This window comes from Archocentrus centrarchus, chromosome 18, assembly GCF_007364275.1.
Source record: "Archocentrus centrarchus isolate MPI-CPG fArcCen1 chromosome 18, fArcCen1, whole genome shotgun sequence".
In the NCBI taxonomy this organism is placed as follows: domain Eukaryota; kingdom Metazoa; phylum Chordata; class Actinopteri; order Cichliformes; family Cichlidae; genus Archocentrus; species Archocentrus centrarchus.
This window is the reverse complement of record NC_044363.1, coordinates 20,143,757-20,171,121: the sequence shown is the minus strand read 5'-3', so window position 1 is coordinate 20,171,121 and position 27,365 is coordinate 20,143,757. Positions and strand designations below refer to the sequence as shown.

The window sequence follows — 27,365 nt, the reverse complement described above, 5'->3', positions numbered from 1 at the left end:
TGAAAAAGTTGATTTATTTCAGTAATTCCATTCAAAAAGTGACACTTGTATATTCATTCATTACACACAGACTGATATATTTCAAATGTTTGTTTCTTTTCATTTTGATGATTATAACTGACAACTAATGAAAACGCCAAATTCAGTATCTCAGAAAATTAGAATATTGTGAAAAGGTTAATATTGAAGACACCTGGTGCCACACTCTAATCAGCTAATTAACTCAAAACACCTGCAAAGGAAGTTTCACTATTTGAATGGAATTACTGAAATAAATCAACTTCTTCATGATATTCTAACTTTTTGACCAGCACCTGTATATTTAAGTTAAGCTCACTATAAAGAAATGTGGAAACACTGTATGAGCAGCTTGGTGTGTGTGTGTGTGTGTGTGTCAGTGTAGGTCATTTCAAATGTGTGTAAGGGATGAAGTTAAAAAGCAAACCAGATGACCTCCATCCTGCAGGGGAGAAGAAAGAGGAAGAGTTAGCATGCCAAACCCCTCACTTCAGTGTTTAATGTGTGTCTGCTTCTGTGGACCAGCTTCTACCACACTGCCTACCTCCTACACAATACAAGGAAGAAAACATATAGAAAGCACAAGCTGAGTAGGAGTATTGTTATGGTCTCATGTATACAAAGCTTTTATTATTTTCACTGTTTGGTATTTATTAGAACGAGTACAGTTAAATTAACAGTATAAAAAGTTTAAAAAACAAAAGCACATCAGTTTTTTTTTTTTTTTATGAAAGGCTTTTCAGGCTTTTATTTTTATACCCGCAGTGATCAGACTACTTTTACTGTTGCTGTGATGTTACAACTATATATAAAAAAACATCTATATTTGATTTTAAATGTGGATAAATGTTACTCCTGTCATTTATCCTGCTCTACTGGATCTTCATTCACAGGCATGTATCTATTTGCATCAGCCTTCGAAAACATTTTTTCTTTAGTTAAAAGACAAATTTTCTCATGCTGGGTTTCGGACCCTGTTTTGTTACTGTTAAATTTCTTCAGCTTGTTTCATAACTTGTTCATTAAGATTCTTCTCCTTTATACGTCTCCATTTAGGTTAGTCTTAACTCAGGTCCATTTTGTCTGCCTGTTTGTCTGATATTTTATCATCTGTCTCTGTATCCAGTTCACGAGTCTTACTCTGGGTGGCTGCGTTTTGTATTCTTTGGTGTACGTGTCCCTGTGTTGTGTCATGTTTGCTCACTTGTTCCATGTGCTTTGTGTTCAGTTTTGCTTCTCTTGTGTCATTAATCTCATTCTGTTCACCTGTTCTCCCTGCTGTCTCCACTCTTCCTAATTACCTTGTGTGTATTTAAACCCTTAGTCCCTTGTGTATTCCCCTCAGGCTTCTCTGTGGTTCTGTATGACTGACTCCAGTAATATCTCGGTCTGGTATTTTGTAATTTGTTAAAACTGCCCTGTTAAGTATAAATCTGTTTGCCTCTGTGTCCTGCACTTGGGTCTTACTCTGCCTGTCACACAGCCAACCCTTGACATATTTATTAAGTCATACAACTATTTACGAATAACGATGGCTGAGCAGAAATAAATTTTAAAGGAAAACAATTTTCAATTATTATACAGCATAAAACTTAATCATCTACAAGAAAAAGCCAGCCAGTAAAACTTTTGTGTTCTAATGAAATCCTAAAGGAGAGTCTACTATGAGAAAAGAAAGCACAATCAGAGTCCATGTTGCCTCTTAGTTTCTGTGCCACACAGGTATGGATGTTTGTCTGGGAGCCACACCATCACTGCAGGGGATGAAGTAAGAGCTCGTCCTCAAGCACTCAGGAGTGAGTTTCAGACACACAAAGCAGAACTCTTTCTGACAGCGAGGACAGATGACGTTCTTGCAGCCTGTTTGATCGTGCTCCACTATCTCACCACAGGTGGGACAGGCTCGGATGGAGGGACAGGCATCAACCCCCTGAACCTGAGGGAGGTCAGTAGTCTTGCAGTTCTTGAGAAGTTCGAGGTCGTGGTTCGCACAGCCGTCATTGTCGCAGCGATCAGAGCGTGGAGCTCTACCTTCCCATGGCCTCAAACACTGGCAGCAGAACTCGTACACTTCGTTGTTGTCTGTTGTGCAGATTGTGCACCTGACACTGAGGTTAGTCAGGTCCTCTCTCTCCACATAAGTCTTACAGCCAGGACACTGTTGTAGAAAAACAAAAGGAAAGCTCAAAATTTGTTTTTTACTTTCTTAGCAATATTGTGATGAGAAGACTGGTACTTCCCCCATATCAGTGCAGTAAATCTGACAGTGATACAAACACTTTATTATTTAATCTGTGCATAAAATGAAATCATCAGCCTGACCTGTGAAAAAGCTTTTTTTTTTTAAAGGAAGCTGTTATTCAGCCCTCACGTCTACACATCCACACTCAGAAACTGATTCAATGAGCTTCCATACAATACACTAGTCTAACCATCACAAACACTTTAGGGTTTAGAGCAGGGGTGGGCAATCCCAGGCCTCGAGGGCCGGTATCCTGCAGGTTTTAGATGTGTCCCTGATCCAACACACCAGAATCAAATGGCTGAATTACCTCCTCAGTATGCAGTCAAGTTCTCCAGAGTCCTGCTAATGACTTCTATATGTGATTCAGGTGTGTTAGCTCAGGAACACATCTAAAACCTGCAGGACACCGGCCCTCGAGGCCTGGAGTGGCCCACCCCTGGTTTAGAGTCATATCAAGCCTACTTTAATGTGTGTGTAGGTAAACCTGGAGATTGAGCCATCAATCCTATGAAAAATAATTTACCCAACTTCCTAAGCCCATTTTTAAGTAACAAATTCTCATTTCCAACACCTTTAAGACTCAGATACAAACTTGCTTTTTTTTTTTTTTTTTTAAGTTGTCAGACTGTGTAAATTTTAAGTTAAAAAAAATGTTAAATGATCTGCAAACTATGTTGTTGAAAATAGTACAATGATAAAAGGAAGAACACATAATTAGCAAAAGAAGCTCTAAAATCATGTTAAATATAAACCACTGAGAATATTGTCACTATCAGTGACTGCTGTTATTATGGTAAGAACTAAGTCATCTGAGATTTTTAGCAGATACATCTATGACATCAAATTGAAAATCTAGGTCAAACTCCTAGGACATCATTCTCGAGTTAACGCGTTCAGCAAATTTTCAGAAAACTTGACCTCTGACCTCTCTTAGATTTTAGGTCCATGCATTCATGGTATGAATTTGAACATCCTATGTAAGAGCCATATACAACTCAGTTGGTGTTATGGTGAATTTACGGTGTTGCATGTTTATGCCTGGGATTACGGCAGGCACGTAGGTCACGTGGGAGGTGTTTGGTTAATAGGTAGGAAATATAATCACCTGGTCACCGGTGTGTCAGCATGGAGTATCGGTGAGTAGGAAGAGTGTATTTTTGTTGACCGCTTTCTAAGCACTTTCTTCATGCTTTCTATGTGATGCCTCGCTTTGTATGGAGTGCCATGAAGTAGCCTGCATATGCTTGGGCTTGACTGCTGTGTGGAAGCTCGGAACATACAAATAAACATCTTGAAGTGCAATGTGGGAACTGAATTGTTTGTGATCAATTAAGAGCGAGTCAGCGGTGCAGTACTCCCTGCTCAAAGGTGTAGGGGCAAATGGTGGTGGAGTCGCTACACGACATTGTCAACAAAAATATGGACATTTTGATAGGCTGTACTTATGCTGTACCTGGACATTGAGAGTTTTTGAGGCGCAATAGAATCTCATCAATGTGAGTTGACTGGTCCTGCTCTGGGAACATAAAGCCAGGAATGTAACAAATGCCATTCTGTTTGCTGTGAAACGAGGAAAACGCTGAAATGGAGTTGTTGTTCGTGTTACGTCCATTGGGGGCGTAGTTTGCCCAGCCAAGGTCTGCTGAGCTGTGTCTGGCTTCTGAAGATGTCGTTTGATGTTCATTATGGAGTTGGAAGAGGGACATGCCAAATTGTGCTTGAATGGACTATGCTTTGATGTGTTTCCTGTAACATAACAGTGAAAGTAAGGAGTCTGACGCTGTGGTTGCAAAGAGAACAGTCAAACTCACTGCAAAAGCTCTGGGAAACAAAATTGAAACATTGCAAAAGGAGCGCAAGATACATGTGAATAAAATCAGAGAGTTGATACTTTCTATGAAAGAACTTATGAAACAAAATGAAAATGCTGCACAAGTGAACGTTCAGTTACAAACGCTCACTCAGTTATCAGAGATTGCTTCAAAGGTTCATGAAACACTCATTTCTTTATTGCCTGAGGATGAACAAACCAAACAGCATGACTGGTTTTCTAGTGTTGAAAGTCATAGTGAAGGCTTTAAAGAAGATGTGACTCAATGGTTGAATGAAATTAAAAGTTCTGTCAATCCAGAGCAATCTGACTTTGTTCCAAGGAGTAGTGAAGTGCCATTCTTTCAAATGGACAAATCGCCTCAAATACTAATTAAGTCCACCAGCTCTGTTGCATCGCAAGTGAGCCAAGAAGATGATGTGAATCCACATGATAGCATTTCTAATGTACCGAGTAGAAGGTCTGCAGAAAGTTCTGGAGAAAGGAAATCTTTAGCATCATCTACATCATCTATTCGTATTAAGGCAGAGGCTGAGTTGGCTGCACTTAAGGCAAGGCAGAAATTGTTGGTGGACAAGCATGCATTGGAGGAGCAGGAAGAACAGCTAAGGAAAAAAAAGGAAATGCTTCATCTTGAACAAGAAATTGCTGCAAATATGGCTAAGCTGAGTGTTCTAACTACTGCAAGTACCTCAGGTATCAGAAAAAGTATTACCCGACAGTCTAATGCCATGAACTCATATGTTGATAAGAGTAAAGGAAGGCTAATAAACTTGAATGCTGATGCTGCTGTGTTTATGCCCAAGTTTGAAGCACCTAAACATTGGCAAACGATGATTAGAAGTGATGAACCTGCTATAAGGCCTAAGGTTAAATCATTGCCTCACAATGTTCACGCTCAAGTTTCTAATACAGATCATCAATTTCAGCCCACCATCCAGGCCAGTGCTCAAGACCATGATTTGCATCATAGAAATGCCTGTAACATCAATACCTGCACAGGTGATGGCAGCAATGTATTCAGTGTTTTGAGGAAGCAAAATGAAATAACATTACTGATTCAACAACAGCAATCATCATCCTTGCCTAAAAGAGATATTAAGGTTTTTGATGGAGATCCATTGGAGTTCAATTCATTTATGAGAGCTTTTGAAAATAGTGTTGAAAGCAAAACTGACAGCCATAGTGACTGTTTGTATTTTCTTGAACAATTCACTAGAGGTCACCCAAAGGAGCTGGTGAAAAGTTGTCATCATATGGATCCTGTAAGAGGTTATGCCCAGGCAAAGTCTCTGTTGCAGGAGCATTTTGGAAATGAACAAAGGATTGCAGTTGCCTACAAAGAAAAGGCATTGTCATGGGCTTCAATTAAATCTGAGGATGTGAAGGCACTTCAAGATTACAGTTTATTTCTGAGAGGATGTTGCAATGTCATGAATGAAGTACAGTACTTGTATGATTTGGATACACCAGCTAATATGCAAAACATAATCATGAAGTTGCCATATAAGCTAAGGGATGAATGAATGAATGAAGTTTTATTGCCATGTGGGTGAACAAGTTCACACATTGGAAATTGCAGTTACAGAACACCATCCAAGAATACACAAAACACAACACACATGGGGGGATATGTGTCCTCGGGTCATGCAGCCGACTTGCAGCGCTACCTTTGGCAGGAGGAGAAAACAACACATCATGGGGAAGTTAGATTAAAAAAAAAGTCATCTGGTACAGTGCTCAAAAAGAGCACTATACCAGGGTCCAAAAAAACCACCTTAGCAAAGCATTTGCACATGTAAAGCTAGGACAGCGGCGGTAGGTGAGGTCAGGTCAGGAGGGGATGCAGACGGAGACGAGAGGTGGGGGCATTGTGGAGCCAGATGCCAGGTTCCAGCCAAAACAGTTCGCTGATAGTGGTGGAATTTCATCAGCGGCCGTGATACACCAGACCCAGCTTCACAAATCACAACGCGGAGTGGGGGGAAGAGCAGCCGCACACAGAGCCCTGGAGAGAGATATGGTTGCCAACCCAAGGCCGGCAGGGGAGCCGAATTCCTGATAACAAATGTTGTTTTGGAACAGGCTGCTTGTTTTTCCAACAGCCTTCAGTCTTACTGGGAAACCATTCGAAAATCCAATATTCCAAATTCGTTGATTGCCGTCCTCACTGTGCAGAACCGAACTATATCTCCTGATCTAACCCCTCTCGCTTGCGAGCTCGCTAATCTTGCGGCTCAGGTCCACCAGGCTTTGAGTCTGAGTTTGTACGGCTCTGCTCAGCCCTTCCACCTGGGTCGGCAGCCTCTGCAGATGTCGAACCGCCGTCCAGATTTTCTTAATTTGCCAGTAAAGCAGGTATCCACCGAGCCCAAACAGAGAAGATACCGCTACCAAAAAGCCGAATATATATGCGTCTTCCACGTCTTCCACTCCAAGGGCTGAGAAGCACACCGGTCTCCACGAGCTCCAAGAGTCGATGACGTATCCAACTGGGTCTGTTCCACTCGGACACGCAGGCTCCCCTGTCCCGGATCTCATAGTGGAAAAAATTCGATCAATGATGGAGAATGCCCAGTTTGCCAGATCCATGTTTCAATCTTGTTCTTATTCGGACAGTGTGTAAAAGACGCTCTCACAGCAAGCAGCAAGCGGAGAGATGGGGAGGGCAGGGAGAGAGAGATAGTGCGACCGTCTCCAACAAGAGCAGGAAGAGATGGAGGACAACAGTATGTGAAATACAAGAGAGGTTTAACCGAAGAGTTGTATTCAATGACATTGTTCAGTTTGTTGAGAGACAGGTGAAGATTTTAACTGATCCTGTGTTTGGAGATATCCAGGACTCAGTCTCAGCATCAAGTAAGGTTAAGAACCAAGTCAGCTCAAGACACAAAATAAGGTCCAAGGGAAGTAGTTTTGGTACGACTGTAAATGCTGTGGATAACAACATCAACTTTAAGACTAGGGGAAAGAAGCCAGAGGTCAAGAAAGTTTGTCTGTTTTGTGGAGGTGGACACGCTTTGGAGTTGTGTGCTCAATTGGAAAGGAGAGCTCATTGTGACAAACTTTCTTTCTTAAAGGAAACTGGAGTTTGCTTTGCTTGCTTGTGTACAGGGCATATTAGCAAGGATTGCAGGAAGCACCTCTCATGTAAAGTGTGTTGTTTAAAGCACCCCACAATGCTCCATATTTATTCAAAGGGAACAGCCGGAGGTGGAGCTACAGATGGAAACGTAGGACCAACCACTGCTGTGGACAGTACTTTATCCAGTGGGTTTACTGGGGCTGGCAATAATGGTTGTAAACTCCCTATAGTCCCAGTACAAGTTAAAGCAAGGAAAGGCAATAAGACAATTCTAACTTACGCCTTTTTAGATCAAGGTAGTACAGCTGTCTTTTGTACTGAAAATCTGATGCATAAGCTTAATCTTTCTGGAAAAATGACACGTATTCTCTTACGGACAATGGGTCAAGAGAAGGTGGTCAACAGCTACGTTGTTAATAGACTGGAAGTGGCAGGCTTGGATAGCCAGATGTTTTTTGATCTGCCAAGTACCTATACTCAGGAGACTATGCCTGTATGTAAGGAAAACATCCCAAGTCAGAAGGACATACAGAGATGGCCTCATTTAAGATGCATTCAACTTCCAGAAATTGATTCCGAGATAGAGTTGTTGATTGGAACAAATGTACCAAAGGTGCTGGAACCATTACAGGTGATCCAAAGTATAAATGATGGACCTTATGCTATTAGGACAACTCTTGGCTGGACTGTAAATGGACCATTGGGAGGAGAAAATGGAGATGAAATGGATGTTGCAACAGTCAATAGGATTTCAGTTTTGACCCTGGACGAGCTTTGGAAGCAGCAGTTTAAGAATGATTTCCCAGAATGTAAACATGATGAACAACTTGCTTTGTCTAGAGAATACCAAAAATTTATGAAAGTGGTGTCAGAATCAGCTACCCTTGTGGATGGCCATTATCAGATACCATTGCCACTGAAAGGGACTCAGTTGAATATGCCAAACAACAGAAAGATTGTTGAGCAACGTACTTTGAATTTAACAAGGAGGTTTAAGAAGGATCCCTTGTTTCAACAACACTACACCAACTTTATGAATGACATCATTTCAAAAGGGTTTGCAGAGCAAGTGTCTGAAGATGAACTGGCACGCAGTGATGGGAGATTATGGTATATCCCACATCATGGTGTGTATCACCCTCAGAAGGGTAAGATTCGTGTGGTGTTTGACTGTGGAGCTACCTTTCAGTCAGCTTCACTTAATGCTGAACTCATGCAGGGACCAGATCTCACTAGCTCTTTGATAGGAGTTGTAACTAGGTTCAGAAAGGAGCCAGTGGTGATTGCAGCAGACATTGAGTCCATGTACCATCAGGTCAGGGTGCCAGTTGAGGACATGGATTTGTTGCGTTTTTTGTGGTGGCCCAATGGAGACATCACGCAGGAGTTAGTCGACTTCAGAATGCGAGTGCATCTCTTTGGTGCAACTTCTTCACCAAGTGTTGCCAACTTTGCCTTGAGGAAATGTGCAGAAGACAATAAGGAGCAGTATGATCAACAGACTGTCGATAAACTTCTATGCTGTTTTTATGTGGATGATTGTCTTGTGTCAGTAGCAAGTGAAAGGGAGGCAGTCATGCTCTACCATGACCTTGTTTCCATTTGCTCTAAAGGCGGGTTTAGACTGACAAAATGGATGAGCAATCGGCGTGCAGTTGTGGCTGCCATACCAGAGGCACAAAGGGCACAAGGCATGCAGGATTTGGATTTGGAAAATGGTTTGTTGCCAGTGGAAAGGGTACTGGGTGTGCAATGGTGCATTCAGTCTGACACTTTTAAGTTCAAGATTATGGTGCAAGACAGACCTCTAACACGAAGGGGAATTCTTTCTGTCATCAGTTCAATTTACGATCCTCTGGGTATTCTGAGCCCCATTGTCCTGTCTGCAAAGATCATCTTGCAAAGGTTGTGTAGACGTGAGCTGGGTTGGGATGATCCCATACCACCATCAGCTGAACATGAGTGGAGGAATTGGCTGGACGAGCTTCGTCAGTTGGAACAGTTTCAGGTGGCTAGGTGTCTTAAACCGTCAGACTTTGGTGATGTCATTACAGCACAATTGCATCATTTTTCAGATGCAAGTGAAGATGGTTACGGTGCAGTGACTTACCTGCTGTTGCAAAGTATTCGTTCACAAGTGCATAGTGCCTTTATTATGGGAAAATCTAGGGTGGCACCTCTGAAGTCAGTGACAGTACCTCGCATGGAACTGACAGCTGCTACTTTAGCAAGTCGTATGGATTCTTTTTGGAAACAGGAGTTGCACATGGACCTTCAGCAGTCAGTGTTTTGGACAGATAGTACTACTGTTTTGAAGTACATTAACAATGAGACATTAAGGTTTCGTACCTTTGTTGCAAACAGGGTCTCAGAGATTCTAAAAGTGTCACACCCTTCTCAATGGAGGTATGTCAACACTTCAAGCAACCCAGCAGATGTAGCTTCTAGGGGTTTGAAGATAGATGTTTTCTTGAGGACGAAGACCTGGCTCTCAGGACCATCTTATCTTCTGCAGCCTGAACAGGAATGGCCTGTAAATCCAGATTGTCTGACTGAACCTTTGGTGAATGATCCAGAGATGAGAATCAGTATGGTAGCAAATGCCCTACATTGTTCTAATGCAATGGATGTAATTATGAGTTTAATGGAGTACTTCTCCTCATGGACTCGATTGAGAAGGGCAGTAGCTTGGATCTTGAGGTTTAAGACTTTGCTCTTGCAACTTTGTCGGAAAAGGAAGGAGTTGGATTTGGTTTCTGCCCAACCTGAGTCAGTAAATCAAGCTAAAGGTCAAGCTTTTGGAAGTCTGCTAACAGTAGATGAGCTGACAAATGCTGAGAATGAAATAATTACCGTATTTTCCGGAGTATAAGTCGCACTTTTTTTCATAGTTTGGCTGGGGGTGCGACCTATACTCCGGAGCGACGTATATGTGACATTTATAACACATGAACCAAAATACTCCAGCCACTTGACATCTCCGTGAACTGCAGCTTTAAGGCAGTCTTGCGTAACCTGTGGGCGCAGTGGATGATGGATGGAGAGCACAGCTTAACGGCAACTGGGAGAATGCGCCACCCAACTTTCCTGGAAGTCATTGGATGGATCAAGAAAACATGGGCTTCAGTGACAAACCATCCTGTTGGGATTCAGAAAGGCTGGAATAATTGGAACTGCAGCTGACGACGAGTCTGACTAACGCGACACAGAAGAGGAAGCGGCGCTTCGTCTACGGAGTGTACGGAATTGTTTAGAAGTGACACCGAGGATGAAGAATTCAATGGATTGATGTTTTGGTTAACTTGTTAGTATGTTCTTTATGCTATGGTTATCTGAATAACTTAATGTTACGTTAACATACCGAACACGTGTTCGTTGTGCGTCATGTAGCTGAATGTGCTACGTTAGCATAACGTAGGCGTAACCGTGTTCGTCCTGTTCTTTAATCCATTATTATTTTAAATTGCCGTTCAAGATGGAATTTCTGCTCTGGGTCTCGGATTCTATCACCCCCCCCCCCCCCCCCCCCCCCCCCCCCCCCCCCAAAAAAAAAAAGTGCGACTTATAGTCCAGTGCGACCTATATATGTTTTTTTCTTCTTTATTATGCATTTTTTGGCTGGTGCGACCTATACTCCGGAGCGACGTATAGTCCGAAAAATACGGTAAGTTCTGCCAGAAAACAGCATATTCTGATGAACTTGCATGTTTGCAGAGTGGTAGAAACGTCAAAAGGAAAAGTCATATGTTTAGGCTTTCTCCTGTGGTAAAGGATGGGATTCTCAGAGTTGGTGGACGGTTATCTAGGGCACTGATGCCAGAAGAGACAAAACATCCGATCATACTGGAGAAAGGATTGCATATAACAGATCTACTGTTGAGGCACATACATCATGAAGTGGGTCATGGCGGATGTAATTACATGTTGTCAAGATTACGCCAAAAATATTGGATTCCAGGTGCAAGTACAGCAATAAGAAAAATTCTTTCAAAATGTGTAATTTGTCGTCGGCTACAAGCAATTCCAGTGTGTCAAAAAATGGCAGATTTGCCTACAGACAGGGTATACCCTGATGAAGCTCCATTCTCTAGAGTTGGAGTAGATTATTTTGGACCATTTGAAGTCAAAAGCCGAAGGAACAGAGTGAAAAGGTATGGAGTGATCTTTACTTGTTTAGCTATAAGAGCTGTTCATATTGAGGTAGCAACATCATTGGACACTGATTCTTTCATCAATGCATTGCGACGATTCATAGCAAGACGGGGCCAGGTTCAAGAGATGAGGGCTGATAACGGTACCAATTTCATTGGAGGAGAACGAGAGTTGAGAGAAGCTTTGGAAGGATGGAATCATGGGCAGATCCATGATTACCTTCTTCAGAAGGGCATCAAGTGGCTTTTTAACCCTCCAACAGGATCACATCATGGAGGCTCTTGGGAAAGGTTGATAAGATCTATAAGGAAGGTTCTCAACTCCACATTTAAGCTGCAGACCCTGGATGAGGATGGATTCCACACTGCTCTTTGTGAGGTGGAAGCTATTTTGAATGGACGTCCGATTACTAAGGCATCTACGGATCCTAATGACTTGGAAGCATTAACTCCAAATCATCTTTTGCTATTGAAGACCTTTCCGGTATTACCACCTGGAGAGTTTCAAAGGGATGACATTTATGTTCGTCGTCGTTGGAGACAGGTTCAGTATATGGCTGACTTGTTTTGGAAGAGATGGTCTAAGGAGTATTTACTTCAGCTGCAGGAACGGCATAAATGGAGTGGCATCAAGCGCAACATGGTGGTGGGAGACGTTGTGCTTATCATTGATGAGACTTCTCCTCGCAATTCCTGGCTTATGGGGAGAATCATTCAGACTTTCACAGATGAGGGAGGATTTGTGCGACGCTTAAAAATCAAGACCAAGACTAACTGTTTGGACAGGCCTATAACGAAAGTCTGTTTGCTATTGGAGGCAGATGTATGACGTTCTATTGAAGAGACGATTGGACAGTGTGCTGACAACTTAGACTGACAGACTTGCAGAACATTGTTTAGTTTGGCCATAGGGTGGAACCCTTGGTTTAAACTTTGAACTTTACTTATTTTTATTTAGGTGTGATAAATTTTGAATCAGCATGTGTGGTATCTAGAATGTATAGTTTTATGGTTTATAATTATTACATTGTGTAATAATTAGGGGCTGGGATGTAAGAGCCATATACAACTCAGTTGGTGTTATGGTGAATTTACGGTGTTGCATGTTTATGCCTGGGATTACGGCAGGCACGTAGGTCACGTGGGAGGTGTTTGGTTAATGGGTAGGAAATATAATCACCTGGTCACCGGTGTGTCAGCACGGAGTATCGGTGAGTAGGAAGAGTGTATTTTTGTTGACCGCTTTCTAAGCACTTTCTTCATGCTTTCTATGTGATGCCTCGCTTTGTATGGAGTGCCATGAAGTAGCCTGCATATGCTTGGGCTTGACTGCTGTGTGGAAGCTCGGAACATACAAATAAACATCTTGAAGTGCAATGTGGGAACTGAATTGTTTGTGATCAATTAAGAGCGAGTCAGCGGTGCAGTACTCCCTGCTCAAAGGTGTAGGGGCAAATGGTGGTGGAGTCGCTACACAACATCCTAGGTGACATTGTTTTTGATTGACCAGGTTCACAAAATCGAAAGCTGCCCGCCTGCCGGAGTGACGACAACAGCCCATCTGCATTTTCAGGCTGAGTAAACACAGTTCATTGATTCATTTCATGGACAAATGCAAGCTAACATTTGCTCTGTGTAACAGTCACAAAGACGGGTGGCCAGAACTTGTTTGAGGTCAGCCAAGAGTCCTCCTCCAAAATCCTCCAACACCCAAGTTTTTCTTCTGCAACTGCTGGAGCCACAGCTCATTTAGCCCCCATTTGCTGCTTCAGGAGACCCCCCCAACTTCTCTCACCACCCATGTCCTCCAGCAGGTCTTTAAGCTGCCACCATGACAGCCACTGATGACCTTAGGATTTATTCACAGAAGGTTGTCCCAGACACACATTAACATCAATCTGTGGATAGGATCAGTTCAGACATCCTCTTGGCAAACGTTTTGTATGTATGTTTGAGTGTAAATGCAGTTTTCAATAAATTCCCTGCTCAAAAGTTTGTCTCTTGCACCAATTTCTTCTTTTAGCATTGTGAAGCTCTACTTAGAACCTTCTTAAGATCCAATAGTGCAAAATGCAAATTCTTGCAATTTTTTAACTGGTCTTAAGATTTTGATCAGGAGTGTATATGTCTGATCTGCTCCACCTGTACGTTCCTTCACTCAGGTCAGCTGATCTGGAACTGCTGGCTGTCCCAAAGACAAAGAGGAAGTCCAGAGGTGACCACACATTGTCAGTTGCTGCCCCCAAACTGTGGAACGATCTTCCCTTGCACATTAAGCAGGCTGACTCACTCTCTGCTTTTAAGTCCTCTTTTAAAACAAATTTTTTCTTGTTGGCTTTTAACTCAGTTTAAGATGTTGGTTTTCTTTATTTTCTTAGCTGTGGTTTTTATTTATTAATTCTTTCCTTATCATATGTCTGTGTTTTGCTTGTTTGTTCTTAGTTGTGCACAGCACTTTGGCCAACTGCATTTGATTTTAAAGTGCTTTATAAATAAAGTTGAGTTGAGATAAACTGTGTCAGGATAAATCAGCTAGTTTCTTGGCCCAGAAAAGCTTGCACAAGATAAGCATTGTGTGTGTGTGTGTTAGCTCACTAACTTCTATCTCTACTCAACGTTGTAGAGTCAAAATATTAAAGTGACCCACTGAAAGCTTCTGGAGGATTATAACATAGCACAGAAAAGGAGGCTCCAAACATACAAACAGTTAAAATCCTGTAACAAGCAACATTTTAAAGCTGCAGCACTTAGTCTCCTCATTACACAAATGCTTGCATTGTGTTGTTAAAGCAGGAATTGATGAGATACAGTGATACCATGACTGTGCCATTAACTTTTTAGAAACTTTTTTTTTTTTTTTTTACTGGTATACAATTTAAAATGAGCCTAAGTGGAAAAAATGCAATGTTTTGTATGTTTTTTTTTTTATACCAGTTTCTATTAAACATGGTGCTCAAAAGTTTTGTAAGTAATTATCTGTTATTTAAATTTGTCACAAACACAATTTTGCACATTTTGTTCCCCTTATTTATAAACATTAAGGTTGTTTACAAGCTGTTTGAACAGCTTAAAAGTAAAAAAATAAAATGGCAGCAATCTGACCTGGGTACAGAGAAGTTAAACATATCCTCTGTAAAAGACCAAATTGTCATTTCAAATTCTTATGTTTTATGGATAAACATCAACAGTATGAAATTTTAAGCTACCAATAGGTAAGTCGGGCCGTCTTGCCCTGTGTCTTCCTATCTTATGCCTGTGTGTTTATGGTTGCTGAATGAATTAGAAACCATCTCTGTAGAGCACTTACGGTTCTAAGGTCACAATATTCTCTGGCTGCCAGTTGGGCGATCCTCTCTTCAAAGTATGCCATCTCTTCAACTGTCAGTGCTGCCAGCCTGCGCACCTCTGGATAGGACCACACTGCATCACACTTTTCCAAGGTGTCATCATTTAAAGCGGGACACTTAAATCTGTACTGGCCCTGTGAGGACACAAAGAGTTAATTGGCCCTTAATGAGGCAGAGGTTTGTAGGGGTGGGGGTGCTGGTTATATGAGTGTGCTGTCAAAACATTCAACTCCTGCCAAAAATACGAGGGTAGTGAAAATGAACCAAAACAGCTGGGAGCAAAGAGCTTCATCTCGAAAAGTCCCATAAAGCCAAATCAGAATGAAAGGCTTTTGTTTTGTTTATAAGTGAAGAAGAGTGACCTATTTGGCATTTCCATTTGCTGTATTACAGTAAACATTTAGGAGCACATTACAAATTAAAAAACAAAATTAGCATCATGCTCCGATCAAAGATCATTTACAAAGATAAAATGTAGTGCTAGAAATGTGAGTATGGGCCACATTTTGAAAACAAAGAGAAAAAGAAGGAAGAAATGAAGAACAAACCTGATCCAGCAGACTGCGGCACCACCCGGTGAGCGATTCCGCTGTGACGGCATGACCGCAGGACATCTCTGCCACCAGACTGTCTTCGTCATCACCGGCTGCACAGAACAAAAACAATATCAGGGTCACTGCAGACTATGTGACCAATATGATAACTTACCAACAATATGTTAGGATTTCCGTTTATAGTCTAACACCAGCAGCAGCTTTAAATGGTAAACTAACAATGACAGATTCATCATACCCGCAGGTTAAAGTACAAACGGTGTATTGAAAAAAACATTTTAGTTCGTACATAATGGGTCCAGATCATCCTGCCTGTTGACAAATGTCAGCGTGCTGTCGTTGGGGTCGTATCTCTTCTCATCCTCATCTTGTGAAGTCATTCTGGTTCAGATGATGTAATCTGCCCTCTGAGGACAACTGTGTTCTTGGTCCACACGCTTTAAATGAAACGAGCTCCGAGGCTGTCGCTCTGTCTTCCTCATTTAAAGCTCCGACATTTAGCAGCTTATTTAACTTTCAGTTTCTTACAGGCACTTACAGCAAGTCACATGATGCGGAACCGCAGGTCTGAAACGTTTTAGTATGTTCGTATTTTGTGTATCGTCAATCCTGAGAACAGCTTTAAGGCTTTAAGGAGCTTTTTGAGTTTAACTTAGAAACATTTTTGCCTTACACCGGCTTTGAATGAGATATTTATTAATGCGGAACAGCTGGTAAACAAGCACTCCCTGATCACGTGACAAACACAGCTGTTAATCACCTGAAGTGGAATAATAAACATTTAATAACAGTTTGAAGCTGAAATAGAAGCAAAAATCCTGAGTTATCATTATTATTAATATTATTATGAAATGATGATGAAGAGGAAGAATGAAAGCGAAAGCATCCACATGTTCTCTGACGTCAAACAGCTGCTGTTCAGCGACACTTTAGGAGCGCAACAAGTCGCAGTCAAATCAGCGCAAAATGGGAAAAATCTACCAAGTTGTGGTTCATGGACTGAGGGGTCAGAAGATGACGCTCGACCTGTGCAACACTGAGGAGCAGTTTAAGAGCATGACAGTGCGGCAGCTGAAGGAAAAGCTGGCGCAGAAGCTTCCGGAGACCACAGGTAAGACCGGAGAAAACAAACAGTAAATATAATGAAGCACACAAATGATACTAAGCTGAGCCAAGAAGAAATAGCTCTAACTTAACATCAGGCTGCTCACGTAAATGTAGTTAGCTGTAGCTGAAGAGTTTCCTGGGCAAAAATGTCTGCATTAAAGCTGTTAGAGAAAAATAAAGAACAATAAAGAAAGTTTGGTCATTTAGCGTTTCCACCATCAGTGTTTTTAGTGACCATGAGGAGAAACAGTCTTTAGTAATAGAAGCAAAACTTTAAAATGTTGAACTTTTCAGTAAACATAAACTTACATTTCATATGCATTTAAATTGTGTGCGTGTGTGTGCGTGTGTGCGTGTGTGTGCGTGTGTGTGTGTAGGAGAGGAGGCCCTGCGGCTGATATTCACAGATCAGATGCTGGATGGAGATGATAGTCTTCTGTCTGATTATGGCATCCAGCACATGTCTGTGATTCACATGGTGATGAAGGTTCCTGGAGGACTGTCAGCATGACTGAGATCATCTCCCCTTACATCACCACCACTGCTGCTACTGTCTATGATGCTTCATGAAACCTCTTGATGCTATTTACATGTCATGTAAACGTTACACTGATTACATTGATATACTGTTTAATGACAAACCTTTACAGTGATTATGCTTTATTCCAAATGTCTGCAACATTGATCTCAATTATTCTATAAAATAAAACTTCTTTCCAAAGGTATTTTTGTTGCATTTTTAAATTTATTTTTATTTGTTATTAAATGTTAATGTAACTTTTACATTTTAGTTGTTTTTAAATGTTTAGTTTCTATCAGTCAGATTAGTCATGACACATTTAAGTAGCTCATAAAAGGTCTTACAACACAAACACAACACTCTCTGAAGGAAATTGTCTCAGAGTCATGGAGACGTCCATAAACTCTTCAAAGCTTCTTCATACTTGGTTTGACAAATTTGAGGAAATTGGCAACAACTAAAATGAAGGAGACTTTCAGTGTTTTTATTTTCTAGGTAGTTTTTGGTCTAAAATATTGTATAACTATTATCTAAAGTGTAGTTTTTATTTCAGTTAAGTAAAGTGGGTTTAGTGTCAGTTAATTATCAGTGCCATGCTTTGTTTTCATGTAGAGCAGGTACCATCAGGGGTCCCACGAACAGCTCTAACAATCTACCAGCAAACAGAAACTATTTTATCCATTCAGACTGACAAATCAGTTTTACTTTTATTCACATTAAAATTTAGTGTTATTGCACTAAGAGGCAACACAACATTACAAAGGTGTGATTCCTGTAGGATTTTGTGCTGCACTTCAGATTCAGATCTATTGTTAATGTATCTGAGTTCAGTTTCTCTTTAGGCTTTTATTCTGTATTCTAGTCTTTAAGGTTTCATTCTTATGATTTATTGAATTTTGATGATGCTTTTATCACAGTGATGCTGAGACTATTTTAGTTCTAGTTTGGGAATCTGCGTTTAGTTTCTTTAATGTTTCTTTTGTTCAGTGGAGTTTGTCGCTGTGTTTACTGTTTCTCCTTACTTCTTCTTTCTTCTTGTTTCTGTGGATAAACTCTCTTCTTTAGTTTCTGGCTCTGTGCCTGAGCTGGTTGCCTCAGTTCCTGTGTCATGGTCACCTTTGCTTCCTGGTGTTGTCCTGCTTTCCCTCTGTTCTCCTTTTTGTTCTGTCTTTGCCATGTCATACAGAAGAGTGTGTGTGACACATTAACCATGTTCTCGCCTCCAGAGTAGGTGTGGTTTCTTCTGGCTCCAGCTGACGCTCCTATGATTACAGTTTACCAGCAGTATCTTAACTATTTTCTCCACTCAGTACCAACTTGTTGATCAAAGTCAATGTGGAAACCTGTCAGTTTGTTTTCTGGTAGAAACACACCTGCAAACAGGGGAAATCTGTGAAAGTGAGTTCTGGAAAAACAAACTCTCAGACCTTCTAAGAATTTGGCTTTATTGTCTTTTAAAGATAAACATTCATTGTTCTCTGATACCTGTGTTTTCCACTTTTGGCTCTCTGGATCCCCTGTCTTGCTCAGATTCTTGAGTTCATGGCACCATGAACTGACTGTGAGTTACAAGGCTTGTTGGTACCCTACAGGGCAACACTAAGTTTGCACTTTCTCAAGTAGCTGCTGATTCTCTTTTGAAATGTTGTATTATTATTCAACATTTATATTTTAATTTATAGTTTATATATATTTTACTTGTCTGTATAGTATATCATTATTCTTTGCAAATAATAATTTGGATTTTGATCAGCAGCAGTACCAGTGTTGAATTTCTGGTTGTGTTCACGTGCAGCTGTAAATGGATAAAATCTGTTCATAGATGAAACTGTTACTTAAACAGTTCAAAACTGTCTCATATTATCTTTGAGGCCAGTCTGAAACATCCAAAGATGGTGCAAGGACAATATTAAACAGGAAACCACCCAAAATATTTAATAAAGTGAGATATTTAACAAACTACATCACAGTAAAATAAACACAACATTGAAAGCAAAATTAAAATAGGGCACATACACAAAATCAGTGTGTATTCACTGCTATCAATTCTAAAGTATTTTTAACAAGATAAAAATCATAAAAGTGAACACAATGTAATAGTTATATCAGTATTAAACAGTTTCTGTGAACACTTCAAGAGTGACAACCAACAAAAATGATTGACCCTTCAGTCTGAAAATGTGATATAATTGTGTTTCTGTTTGTTTATTAAAGTGAATTTTCAGAGTTATTCTCCACCTGAACACAAAGAGGAGCACAACAACCAAACTGCGTTCTCTAAGATCAGGAGAAACAAAGTTATTAAAGTGCTCTTCATTTGGCCTGAATGCTGCTGATGTCTGTTGGTGTGATATTTATAATAATATTCAATTAAAAACTAAAAATATCACCTGGATTATGACACTGATACACATAGATAATAATCTTTCAAATTTATTCAGCGTGGATTTCACCTTAATTAGAATCTGAATCCTGGATGAAGCATGAAGTTTGAGCACAAACAGGAGTTTTCTTTGGTTTTGATGATTTATGGCTTTGTTGTTTCTTTTTGCTTCTCAGTCGAGAGAACAACCCTCTTTTCTTGCCTTTATTTTTCACAGCAGGAGCTTCTATTTCTAAATTAGAGAGTCTGAGCAGTTCGGTGGTTTCTGGACTAATTCTCTCATCCTCCTCGTGTTTTCTTTTGTTGGTTCCTTGTTTCTGCTTCTCTGGTAAATTTGATTCATTCAGTGTTAAACTGTCGACACTTGAGGACAAAGTGTTCATTGAAACTTTTGTTGAAGATGATTTTTTTTCAGCTTTTCCTTTGATTTTCTCACTTCTCTTGGTGCTGTGCTCTGAGGCTTTCTCTGCAGTTTTTAATCTTCTGCTCTTTGTTTCACTGTTTTCATGAACAGCCGTCTCTCTGATTTCTTCATCAGTTTTTTGAGGTTGTGATTTCTGTGAATGATGTTCTCCTTCTGTGACTCCTTGATTTCCAGCTCTGACATCTGACTGAGAACTTCCTGCTCTTATATTTTTGTTTCTATCAGCTTCCTCGATCATTGTTTCTTGTCTTCTCCGAGAGGACTTCTCTCTGGTTTGAATTTTCTCAGGATCTCCTTCATTTTTCTGCTCTTTGGTCTGTTTCTGAACACCTTTGTGTGTTGTTGAGGTGCTGCTGAGCTTCTCTGCTGTGTTTTGCCCAAAATCACACAATCTGCTCATGTCTTTATGCTCCACACCTTGATTGTAAACCTGTTTTTCCATGGAAGCTTGAATATCCCTTCCTTCCTTTCCTCTCCTGTCCTCTGTCACATTCCTGTTTTGTCTCTCCACACAAACAGATTCATCAGCTGAATGTGTAACACTGATTTCCTGCATGTTTAGTGTATCATTGTGATCACTCTGTTGTTTTCTCTGTTTCTGACTCTGATCCTCTTTTATGTTTTCTTTGCTCTCATCAACTTCTTCTTTGTCCTGAAGTTTATTAAAGCTCATTTCTGTTGTTGGTTTATCAGAGTCAGTCTTTCCATTTGTGTCATGAACATGAGCAGGATTAACGCTGGAATCTTTTCCAGTCTTTTCTTCACCTCCCTGATGTTCATCTGTGGTCTGTCTGTAGTCGTCTGATTCTTCATCATGTGGATCTTCTTCATGGCATTTCTGTTCTGATTGTTTATCTTCATTATTTCCATCTTTACCTGTTTTTGCATCCCTCGTCTCATCTTTGTTTACATGATCACACACTGCAGGTCTGTCACTGACTTCAGGTTTAATATCATGGTTATTATCTGGTCTGCTCTGTCTAACATCATCCACTCCTTCTTTTTGATCCAACTCATTGACTCCAGTTCCTTCATTTCTCAAAGTCTCAACATGAACTTCACTTTCTGAATGATCTACATTCAAGCTGAGGGGAGGTGATACCTCTGCTGCTCCAAACTCAGGACTCATGACCTCTGTCTCATCTTTATCTTTGTCAGTACAAACAACATTTACAGGATCATTACAGAGTGCTGCTGTTGCCTCATCCTCGTCTCTCTTTCTCTTCTTTTCAGCTTGTCGATACTCATCATGGTGATCACTGGTAGTGAACTGGATGCTTTCACTGTTGGACACAACCCTGAAGTCTGGAGTACCAGTAACTGCAGCGTGAAGTAGAAGCAGGAACAAAATTAATTCAAGCAAAGTACTGAAGAGTTTCATTATGTATAACAGCAACAACAACAACAAAAACACTTCCTCTCACCTTCCTTCTTTCTGTAAAACAGAATATATGCAGTCTGGGATCTAATGGGAGAGTAATGGTAAGAAAGAAAGAAATATTAATTTCACATACAGTGAAAGTAACTGGCTTATGTTTTCTAAAGAGCACGTTTATTTTTATATGCACAATGAATTTCGAACTGTAGATTTCTATTTGTCTGTGTGCATTTACCATTTTCCAGGAGTATAAACATTTCAAGATACAGTGCATGTAACTGTATGCTTATGTTTATTTTTATGCATTATTTATTTCCTGGGGAGCAGGGTGGTGATGTACATGAGAATGTTTTGGGGACTGAGTTGAGGAATAAAACATACTGTAAATAAAACGTCCACTTTTCAGGATCAGTTTCACTAGAGGCTGTTACATTAGTATATTCAATCAACTTTCAAATTACACAGTTTGTATTTGTGGGAAAAAACTGAATAAAGAAGAATAAATACCTCTCAGTGTGATCTTTCTGGAACAGCTGTTCTGCAGCCTGTTGATGGAAAATCATAACCAAACATGTGACTAACCTCATTTTCCACTGAAATCCACAACTGCATTTGTGCAACAAAGCTATGATCAGGTGTGTTTCAGTAACAGTAAAGAAACCATCATCAGTCTTACTAATGTGACACTGGTGTCATCAAAGTTGAACCATCCGTCTTCATCCTCCTGGATCTTGATTGTTGCAGTGTAACGTCCACCTCTCAAATGACCAAAATGATCCACAACTGCATACAGTTCATATGTCTGACTCTGATCACCAAAGGAAAAATGACAGATATCAGAACAAAGAAGGAAAATAAAATAGATTATGATTAAACTAAATTATACTGTATATATACCTCTGGTATCTGCAGGGTGTAGGGAACCTCCACAGGACAGCTGATCTTGACATATGACATGTAATCATAGTCGAACTCAAACCTCTTCAGCAGCAGAATCAAAACATCTGGATGATGTTTTATTACATCTCTCTGAATAAAAAACATTTCTTGTTATTGTGCTTTCATAATTCTATTGTCAGAATCAGAAATGTTTTTTTTTACTCACTAAAGTAGCATCAACTTTGTCATCACACTCATCACAGTACATCTGGTTTTCTCCACATAAAACTGAAGGCTTGAAAAACTCCTCGATGCCGTTCACCTGAAAAAAAGCACTCAAATTATTTAAAATCAGGATTGATAAAGATGTGACAGCACAGTGGTTGTGACTGTCAGAAAGTACAGAAAGTTTTAAACATGACACATTAATTTTATTAAGCCAGACTCACAGACTAAGATCTATTTTTAAATAAACATTGTAGAATCAAATCAGTTCATTTCTTTGCTAGAGCTAGTACAGCTGCAGAGTTTATCATTTCTACAGTAAAATCTGCGTGATGTAAAAACAACCATTATTTATTTATTTAGTTATTTTTGCTCTTTACTGATATTGTTGAAGGGGTAAAAGGCAGATTTGAGGACAGACCCTAACATGAACCATAATAACATAAATCCCCTGCAGTTCAAGTTTTGGACTCTTTTCACAAAGTTTGACAGCCTCCTCCAGAGTAAATAGATGGGGATGTTTCATGAAGCAAACAGTGATCTTAGAGTCTGCACTCACTACAGAAACACCTCCCAGAACGTTTGAGGTCACTTGGGAGGAAAATTGTAAAAAAAAAAATCATTTTATACTTAATTAACACATATCAGTTTTTAATTCCTGATTTATTGCTAAGTGTTGATATTATTAAAATATGTCAAAATATAGTGTGTACAAAAATGCTTTTATACACAAACAGTAGTAGAAACACGAGCCAGCCACAGAGTACAGAGAGTTAAAAATAAATCTAAAATAATTTGGTGAAAATGGAAGAATTGAATTTTCAATTCTTTGGCTACTGTGATTCTTGCACCTGTTAGAATTTATTTAGCAGTAAGCTGCATTAATATGAATGAGTATATGAATCCTTGTGTTTGAGATACATGTCATTATTGTTAAATAAATGACTGGAAAGTGTCTGAGACCCACTGCATCATCTAACTTTATTTCCACAAACACATGAATGTGTTATGAAGATTTCCTCTGAGCCGACCTATTCAGTGCAGTTTTCATGTGAAACATTAAAGATCAGTTCAGCTCACAAGTCTCTGTTTAGCTCTTAATAAGTTATTTATTATTACTTCATTGTGATTGCTGTAAAGCTGAACTTGGGCTTTTAGACAGACTAAATCTAGCCCAATGAACACAACATCACCCAGTTTTTAGACACATCATATTTCACATTTCTGTTAAAATGCTTTGAGTGCTCATCTCCCACTGAAATATGACAGATTTAGTTTAACTGAGACAGCTGCACAACTAAATTTATCAGCTGTTTGTGGTTTCTGTATTTTTGCATGAATGTGACCTAAACCATAATCTGATTTGAACACAGGTCCTAAAAGTAAATAAAATCAAAAGTAAAACATTTATTTTTGAAGAAAATTATTATAATAATTATAATAATATGTAGCTAATTTATAGATTAGGTGTGCTCAGGGTGGTCTAGCATGTGGGCAGCCCACCCTGAGCACTCATCTGATCTCAGAAGCTAAGCAGGGTTGGACCATTTACTATATTATATATCTTCTGCTGACAGAAGTGAGTCCTGGCACGAGAAACATGCTGAGAAGTTTGCAGCATGTCAGATCCTTACCACACTGTAGACTTCACTGCAGGACTCCACCAATGAAAGAGGAAGATGCCAGAATGGTGCATCTCTGTCAGTCTCTGTATGACACCTATGACAGGTGGTCTTGTTTGCTAACAGGCCGTAAAAGGTCTGAAAAAAAAAAAACAAATGATCAAAAACCTGTTAACAAAGATACCTTCATCCAGTTTATATCCACCCTTTGATACGGAGGACCTCACCTTTGATGCCTCAGGGCTGGTCTTTCTTAAAACCCTCTCAAAATACTCTGCAGCATCACGCTCTTCATACACTGTGGAGCAGGGTAAATGTAGATTATTTACACAAAATAAGTGTTTATTTTTAAATTTTATCTTCAATTATGATATATAGCTGGATAATTAAATGACAGTAACACTTGGACAGTGCACAGAGTTTTCACTACTCAAAATATTTGTTGTTCTGTACCATTGTCGATGCCCAGCTTCTTTGTTATGTTATATGTGTACGTTGTATATTTCTGTAAGTCATCAAACAAGGCTTTGAGATGATGATCAATAAACTCAGTGTGAGGATTTTCATCAGAGAACCTAAACAAAGACAAAAGTCCATGAGTGATAAAAAGCTGCACTGTAGCATTTATTAGAATAATCATGCCTAAAGGTGAACAACAACAACAAACCTCGTTACAGCTTCTCTGAAGTCTTTGGTCATGAACAACACCTGCAGCACACTGTTCAGGTAATCTGTTGCTCCTTGGTTCATCAGTCCATGATATTTATTACCTGCTGGGAGGAGGTCCATGACACAAATTTCACAACTACTTGGTGTGGATCATAAACTGACAGAAAACACAGACAGAAAATATTCACAAAATGGTCAAAAACCTTTTATGCTGTCCACAGTTTTAGTTGTAGTGTTGATTTGTGTTTGGTGGAGGTGAACTGACATAAGTATTCAAACTGAACCATTAAATTTAAATATTTTCCTTCACATCGTGATAAAACGTTGGTGAACCATAGACTGATATTTTTAGCTTGAAGGACCAAAGTAGGTTCAGTAAAGTTATTCTTTGGTCAAAAGGACGAATTAAACAATCAAAACTGGTCAGGAGCCACTGTGTGTGAAAAGCACAGCCTAAACCAAGAGTACCCAACAGAGAAATGTTTCCCCCTGTGTCAGGATGGGTTATTGAATCTGGACTGAAATCTTAAATAGAAAAAGAGGAAAAGAAAAAAGAAATAGAAAAAGAGGCTTTCAATCGACTGTAAATCTTACCCAGAGAGGTGTTGTTGAAAAGCTGTCGTGCACTCTCCAACAAATACATTTTCAGTCTCTCCTGATGATCCCTTCACTTCTGCGTTGCTGCAAAGGAATTGCAAGTCAATGAATCAGCTGCACTTTTTCAAACAAATGGCTCTAAAACTGCAGAATAAAAATGAAATAAAGTAAAACTTTAAAAAGTGAGTTATTATCAACATACTCTGTCTCTCCTTCTCTTTCAATTGTTATTTTCTCTAAAACACTTTCTCTTTCACTTCTAGTTAGACCGGCTGAAATGCTGCCTGCATGTTGAATTTTGAATTTTAAATGGCAGCTAGAAGGTGCTTTACCTGTCAGGATGCTGGGGTATTGCTGCTGTGGCAGTCTCTTTCTCTCTCTCTCTCTTTCTGTCTCTCTCTCTCTCTTTCTCTCTCTCTTTCACCTGTCCGGGAGGCAGGTACTGTGGAGTTTCTCCGCCTCTCTGAGGCGGGACCGGAGGTTGGAGCTGGGCAGCCCTGCACACCTGATGATTCCTGTTATGTGGCAATCAGCTTTGTGTTTAAGACCCAGTTTAATGCTAAAACTCCCAAGATGGTCATTTTGATCTTTTCTAAGGTGATATCTTTGTTGCTATAAACCCAATGTCACTGTAGGACCCTGACACAAGAGAGTTATAAATGTTTCTACCTAGAACTCCCATAGGCAGTTATTCTGACTGCAATACATTATTTACATAAATTTATTATAAATAAATATGATATGTATAAATATAATTTGTAATTAGTAATTTTTTTTCCCTTGGGAGACCCTACAACAAAGTTCCTAGAATCACTGGGACACACAATAAGGTGGTGATTCACAGAACGGCTGTTATTCATGAATTTTCAAATTTACTTGACAAAAAAGTCGACAGAAATTTGTCAAACAGAATTTGTATTCCTACTGAATAAATTTGGGATTTAGTGGTTTCAATTCAATTCAAATTTATGTATAGCACAAAATCACACCAAGCAGTTGCCTCAAAGTGCTTTATATTGTAAGGTTTATATTGTACCCTCCAGTAATTACAGAGAAAACCCAACAAGCAAAACGGCCTCCTATGAGCAAGCACTTGGTGACAAAGGGAAGGAAAAAAAAATCCCTTTTCACAGGAAGAAACCTTTAGCAGAACAAGACTTTGCTTATATGTATCCAGATACTTAAATGTATCCAGATACTTATGAAGCCGGGATTAATAGAGCACACAGAACTTCAAATAAAAGGGGTTCTTTATTCTCAAAAAGGGTGATTTTCTCTGGAGTGAAAAATAAAAGAAAACAGTTCAAGATATGGAGCAAAAATAGTCTCCTATACTGTGAATGGTCGTATAATACTAGTATAAAACTCCCGAGAAGTAACTGCTTCCACAAAATGGCGCATAGATCGCACTGTTAGCACTCAACAGAGTTGTTGCAACGCAACTAAAACACTAAAAAAAACAGTACATAACAAACGGCGGTGGCACTTCTAAAAGAAGACAAACAGAAAACCATGTCAGCAACATCATTTCAGCTTTGTACATAAAAATAATACAGTTCAGACATTAATTACCAAAGATCTGGATTCTTCACTCAAGTGGCCATAAAGTCGTCTTCTTCAACCAGTTTTGGCTCAAAACAAAATGTCCTCCTCTTCTGTTTTTCTCAGTTACCACGCCAGGGTACGTAACTAAGAGGTTTTTTCCAACTTCCCGTACTTTTTGACCTCTGTTACAATAGCACCACTTACTGACAAAAGCAAGAATTACAACCAGTACATGAAATAAAAGCAAAACGGGGTTTACAAAACATATTTTACAGGTACCCATTTTTCACCTGGTTACACTTAAATCCAGAGTAAGCATCTAGGTGCTGAGTACAATAACTTCAGTTTCATTTGAATATAGAAGCAGGAAATTAGAGGTCATCCAGGTCTTTATGTCTTTAAGACATTCCTGCAGTTTAACTAACTGATGTGTATCATCTGGCTCCATGGATAGATAAAGCTGGGTATCAGCTGCATAACAGTGAAAAGAGGCCATAAGAAGATCATTTGTAACCTTCACTAATGCTGTTTCTGTACTGTGATGAATTCTGAAACCTGACTGAAACTCTTCTAATAAACCGTTCCTCTGCAGATGCTCAGTTAGCTGTTTTACAACTTTCAAGGATTTTAGAGAGAAAAGGAAGGTTGGAGACTGGCCTATAATTAACTAAGACAGTTGGGTCATGTGACGGCTTTTTAAGTAATGGAACAGATGAAGCAGTTTCCTAAAAAATGTTTATTTTAGTTTCAGGAAATAAATTCAAAGAAAATGTATTTTAGCCTCA

General features: G+C 39.6%; 3 protein-coding genes across 7 annotated transcripts; 1 reads left to right on the top strand and 2 right to left on the bottom strand.

The window, feature by feature from the left end:
• Window positions 1-665: 665 nt before the first annotated feature.
• Window positions 666-15,902, bottom strand: LOC115796843 (probable E3 ubiquitin-protein ligase ARI5). Of its 2 annotated transcripts, XM_030753305.1 has the most exons (5): window positions 15,521-15,902; window positions 15,226-15,323; window positions 14,638-14,811; window positions 1,713-2,176; window positions 666-1,231 (listed from the first exon to the last, which is right to left on the bottom strand). In XM_030753305.1, the coding sequence occupies exons 1-4, from the start codon at window positions 15,609-15,611 to the stop codon at window positions 1,721-1,723; spliced, it is 819 nt and encodes a 272-aa protein (XP_030609165.1). In that variant the 5' UTR covers window positions 15,612-15,902; the 3' UTR covers window positions 666-1,231; window positions 1,713-1,720. The 2 variants fall into 2 exon arrangements, with proteins under 2 accessions (XP_030609165.1, XP_030609164.1); XM_030753304.1 differs by having other exon boundaries at window positions 666-2,176.
• LOC115796861 (polyubiquitin-like) lies at window positions 15,775-17,011 on the top strand. The gene is made up of 2 exons (XM_030753326.1): window positions 15,775-16,342; window positions 16,716-17,011. Exons 1-2 carry the CDS (start codon window positions 16,198-16,200, stop codon window positions 16,847-16,849), a joined length of 279 nt encoding a protein of 92 aa, XP_030609186.1. The 5' UTR covers window positions 15,775-16,197; the 3' UTR covers window positions 16,850-17,011.
• A 1,856-nt stretch (window positions 17,012-18,867) lies between these two features.
• On the bottom strand, window positions 18,868-26,864 carry LOC115796810 (probable ubiquitin carboxyl-terminal hydrolase creB). 4 transcript variants are annotated; one of them, XM_030753257.1, is made up of 13 exons: window positions 26,608-26,864; window positions 25,368-25,550; window positions 25,033-25,119; window positions 24,437-24,542; window positions 24,223-24,344; window positions 23,997-24,067; window positions 23,782-23,907; window positions 22,149-22,244; window positions 21,941-22,072; window positions 21,720-21,851; window positions 21,551-21,588; window positions 21,090-21,130; window positions 18,868-20,985 (listed from the first exon to the last, which is right to left on the bottom strand). In XM_030753257.1, the coding sequence occupies exons 3-13, from the start codon at window positions 25,079-25,081 to the stop codon at window positions 19,313-19,315; spliced, it is 2,586 nt and encodes an 861-aa protein (XP_030609117.1). In that variant the 5' UTR covers window positions 25,082-25,119; window positions 25,368-25,550; window positions 26,608-26,864; the 3' UTR covers window positions 18,868-19,312. The 4 variants fall into 4 exon arrangements, with proteins under 4 accessions (XP_030609117.1, XP_030609118.1, XP_030609120.1 ...); XM_030753258.1 differs by lacking the exon at window positions 25,368-25,550; XM_030753260.1 differs by lacking the exon at window positions 25,368-25,550 and having other exon boundaries at window positions 24,437-24,539.
• Between the last annotated feature and the right edge of the window lie 501 nt (window positions 26,865-27,365).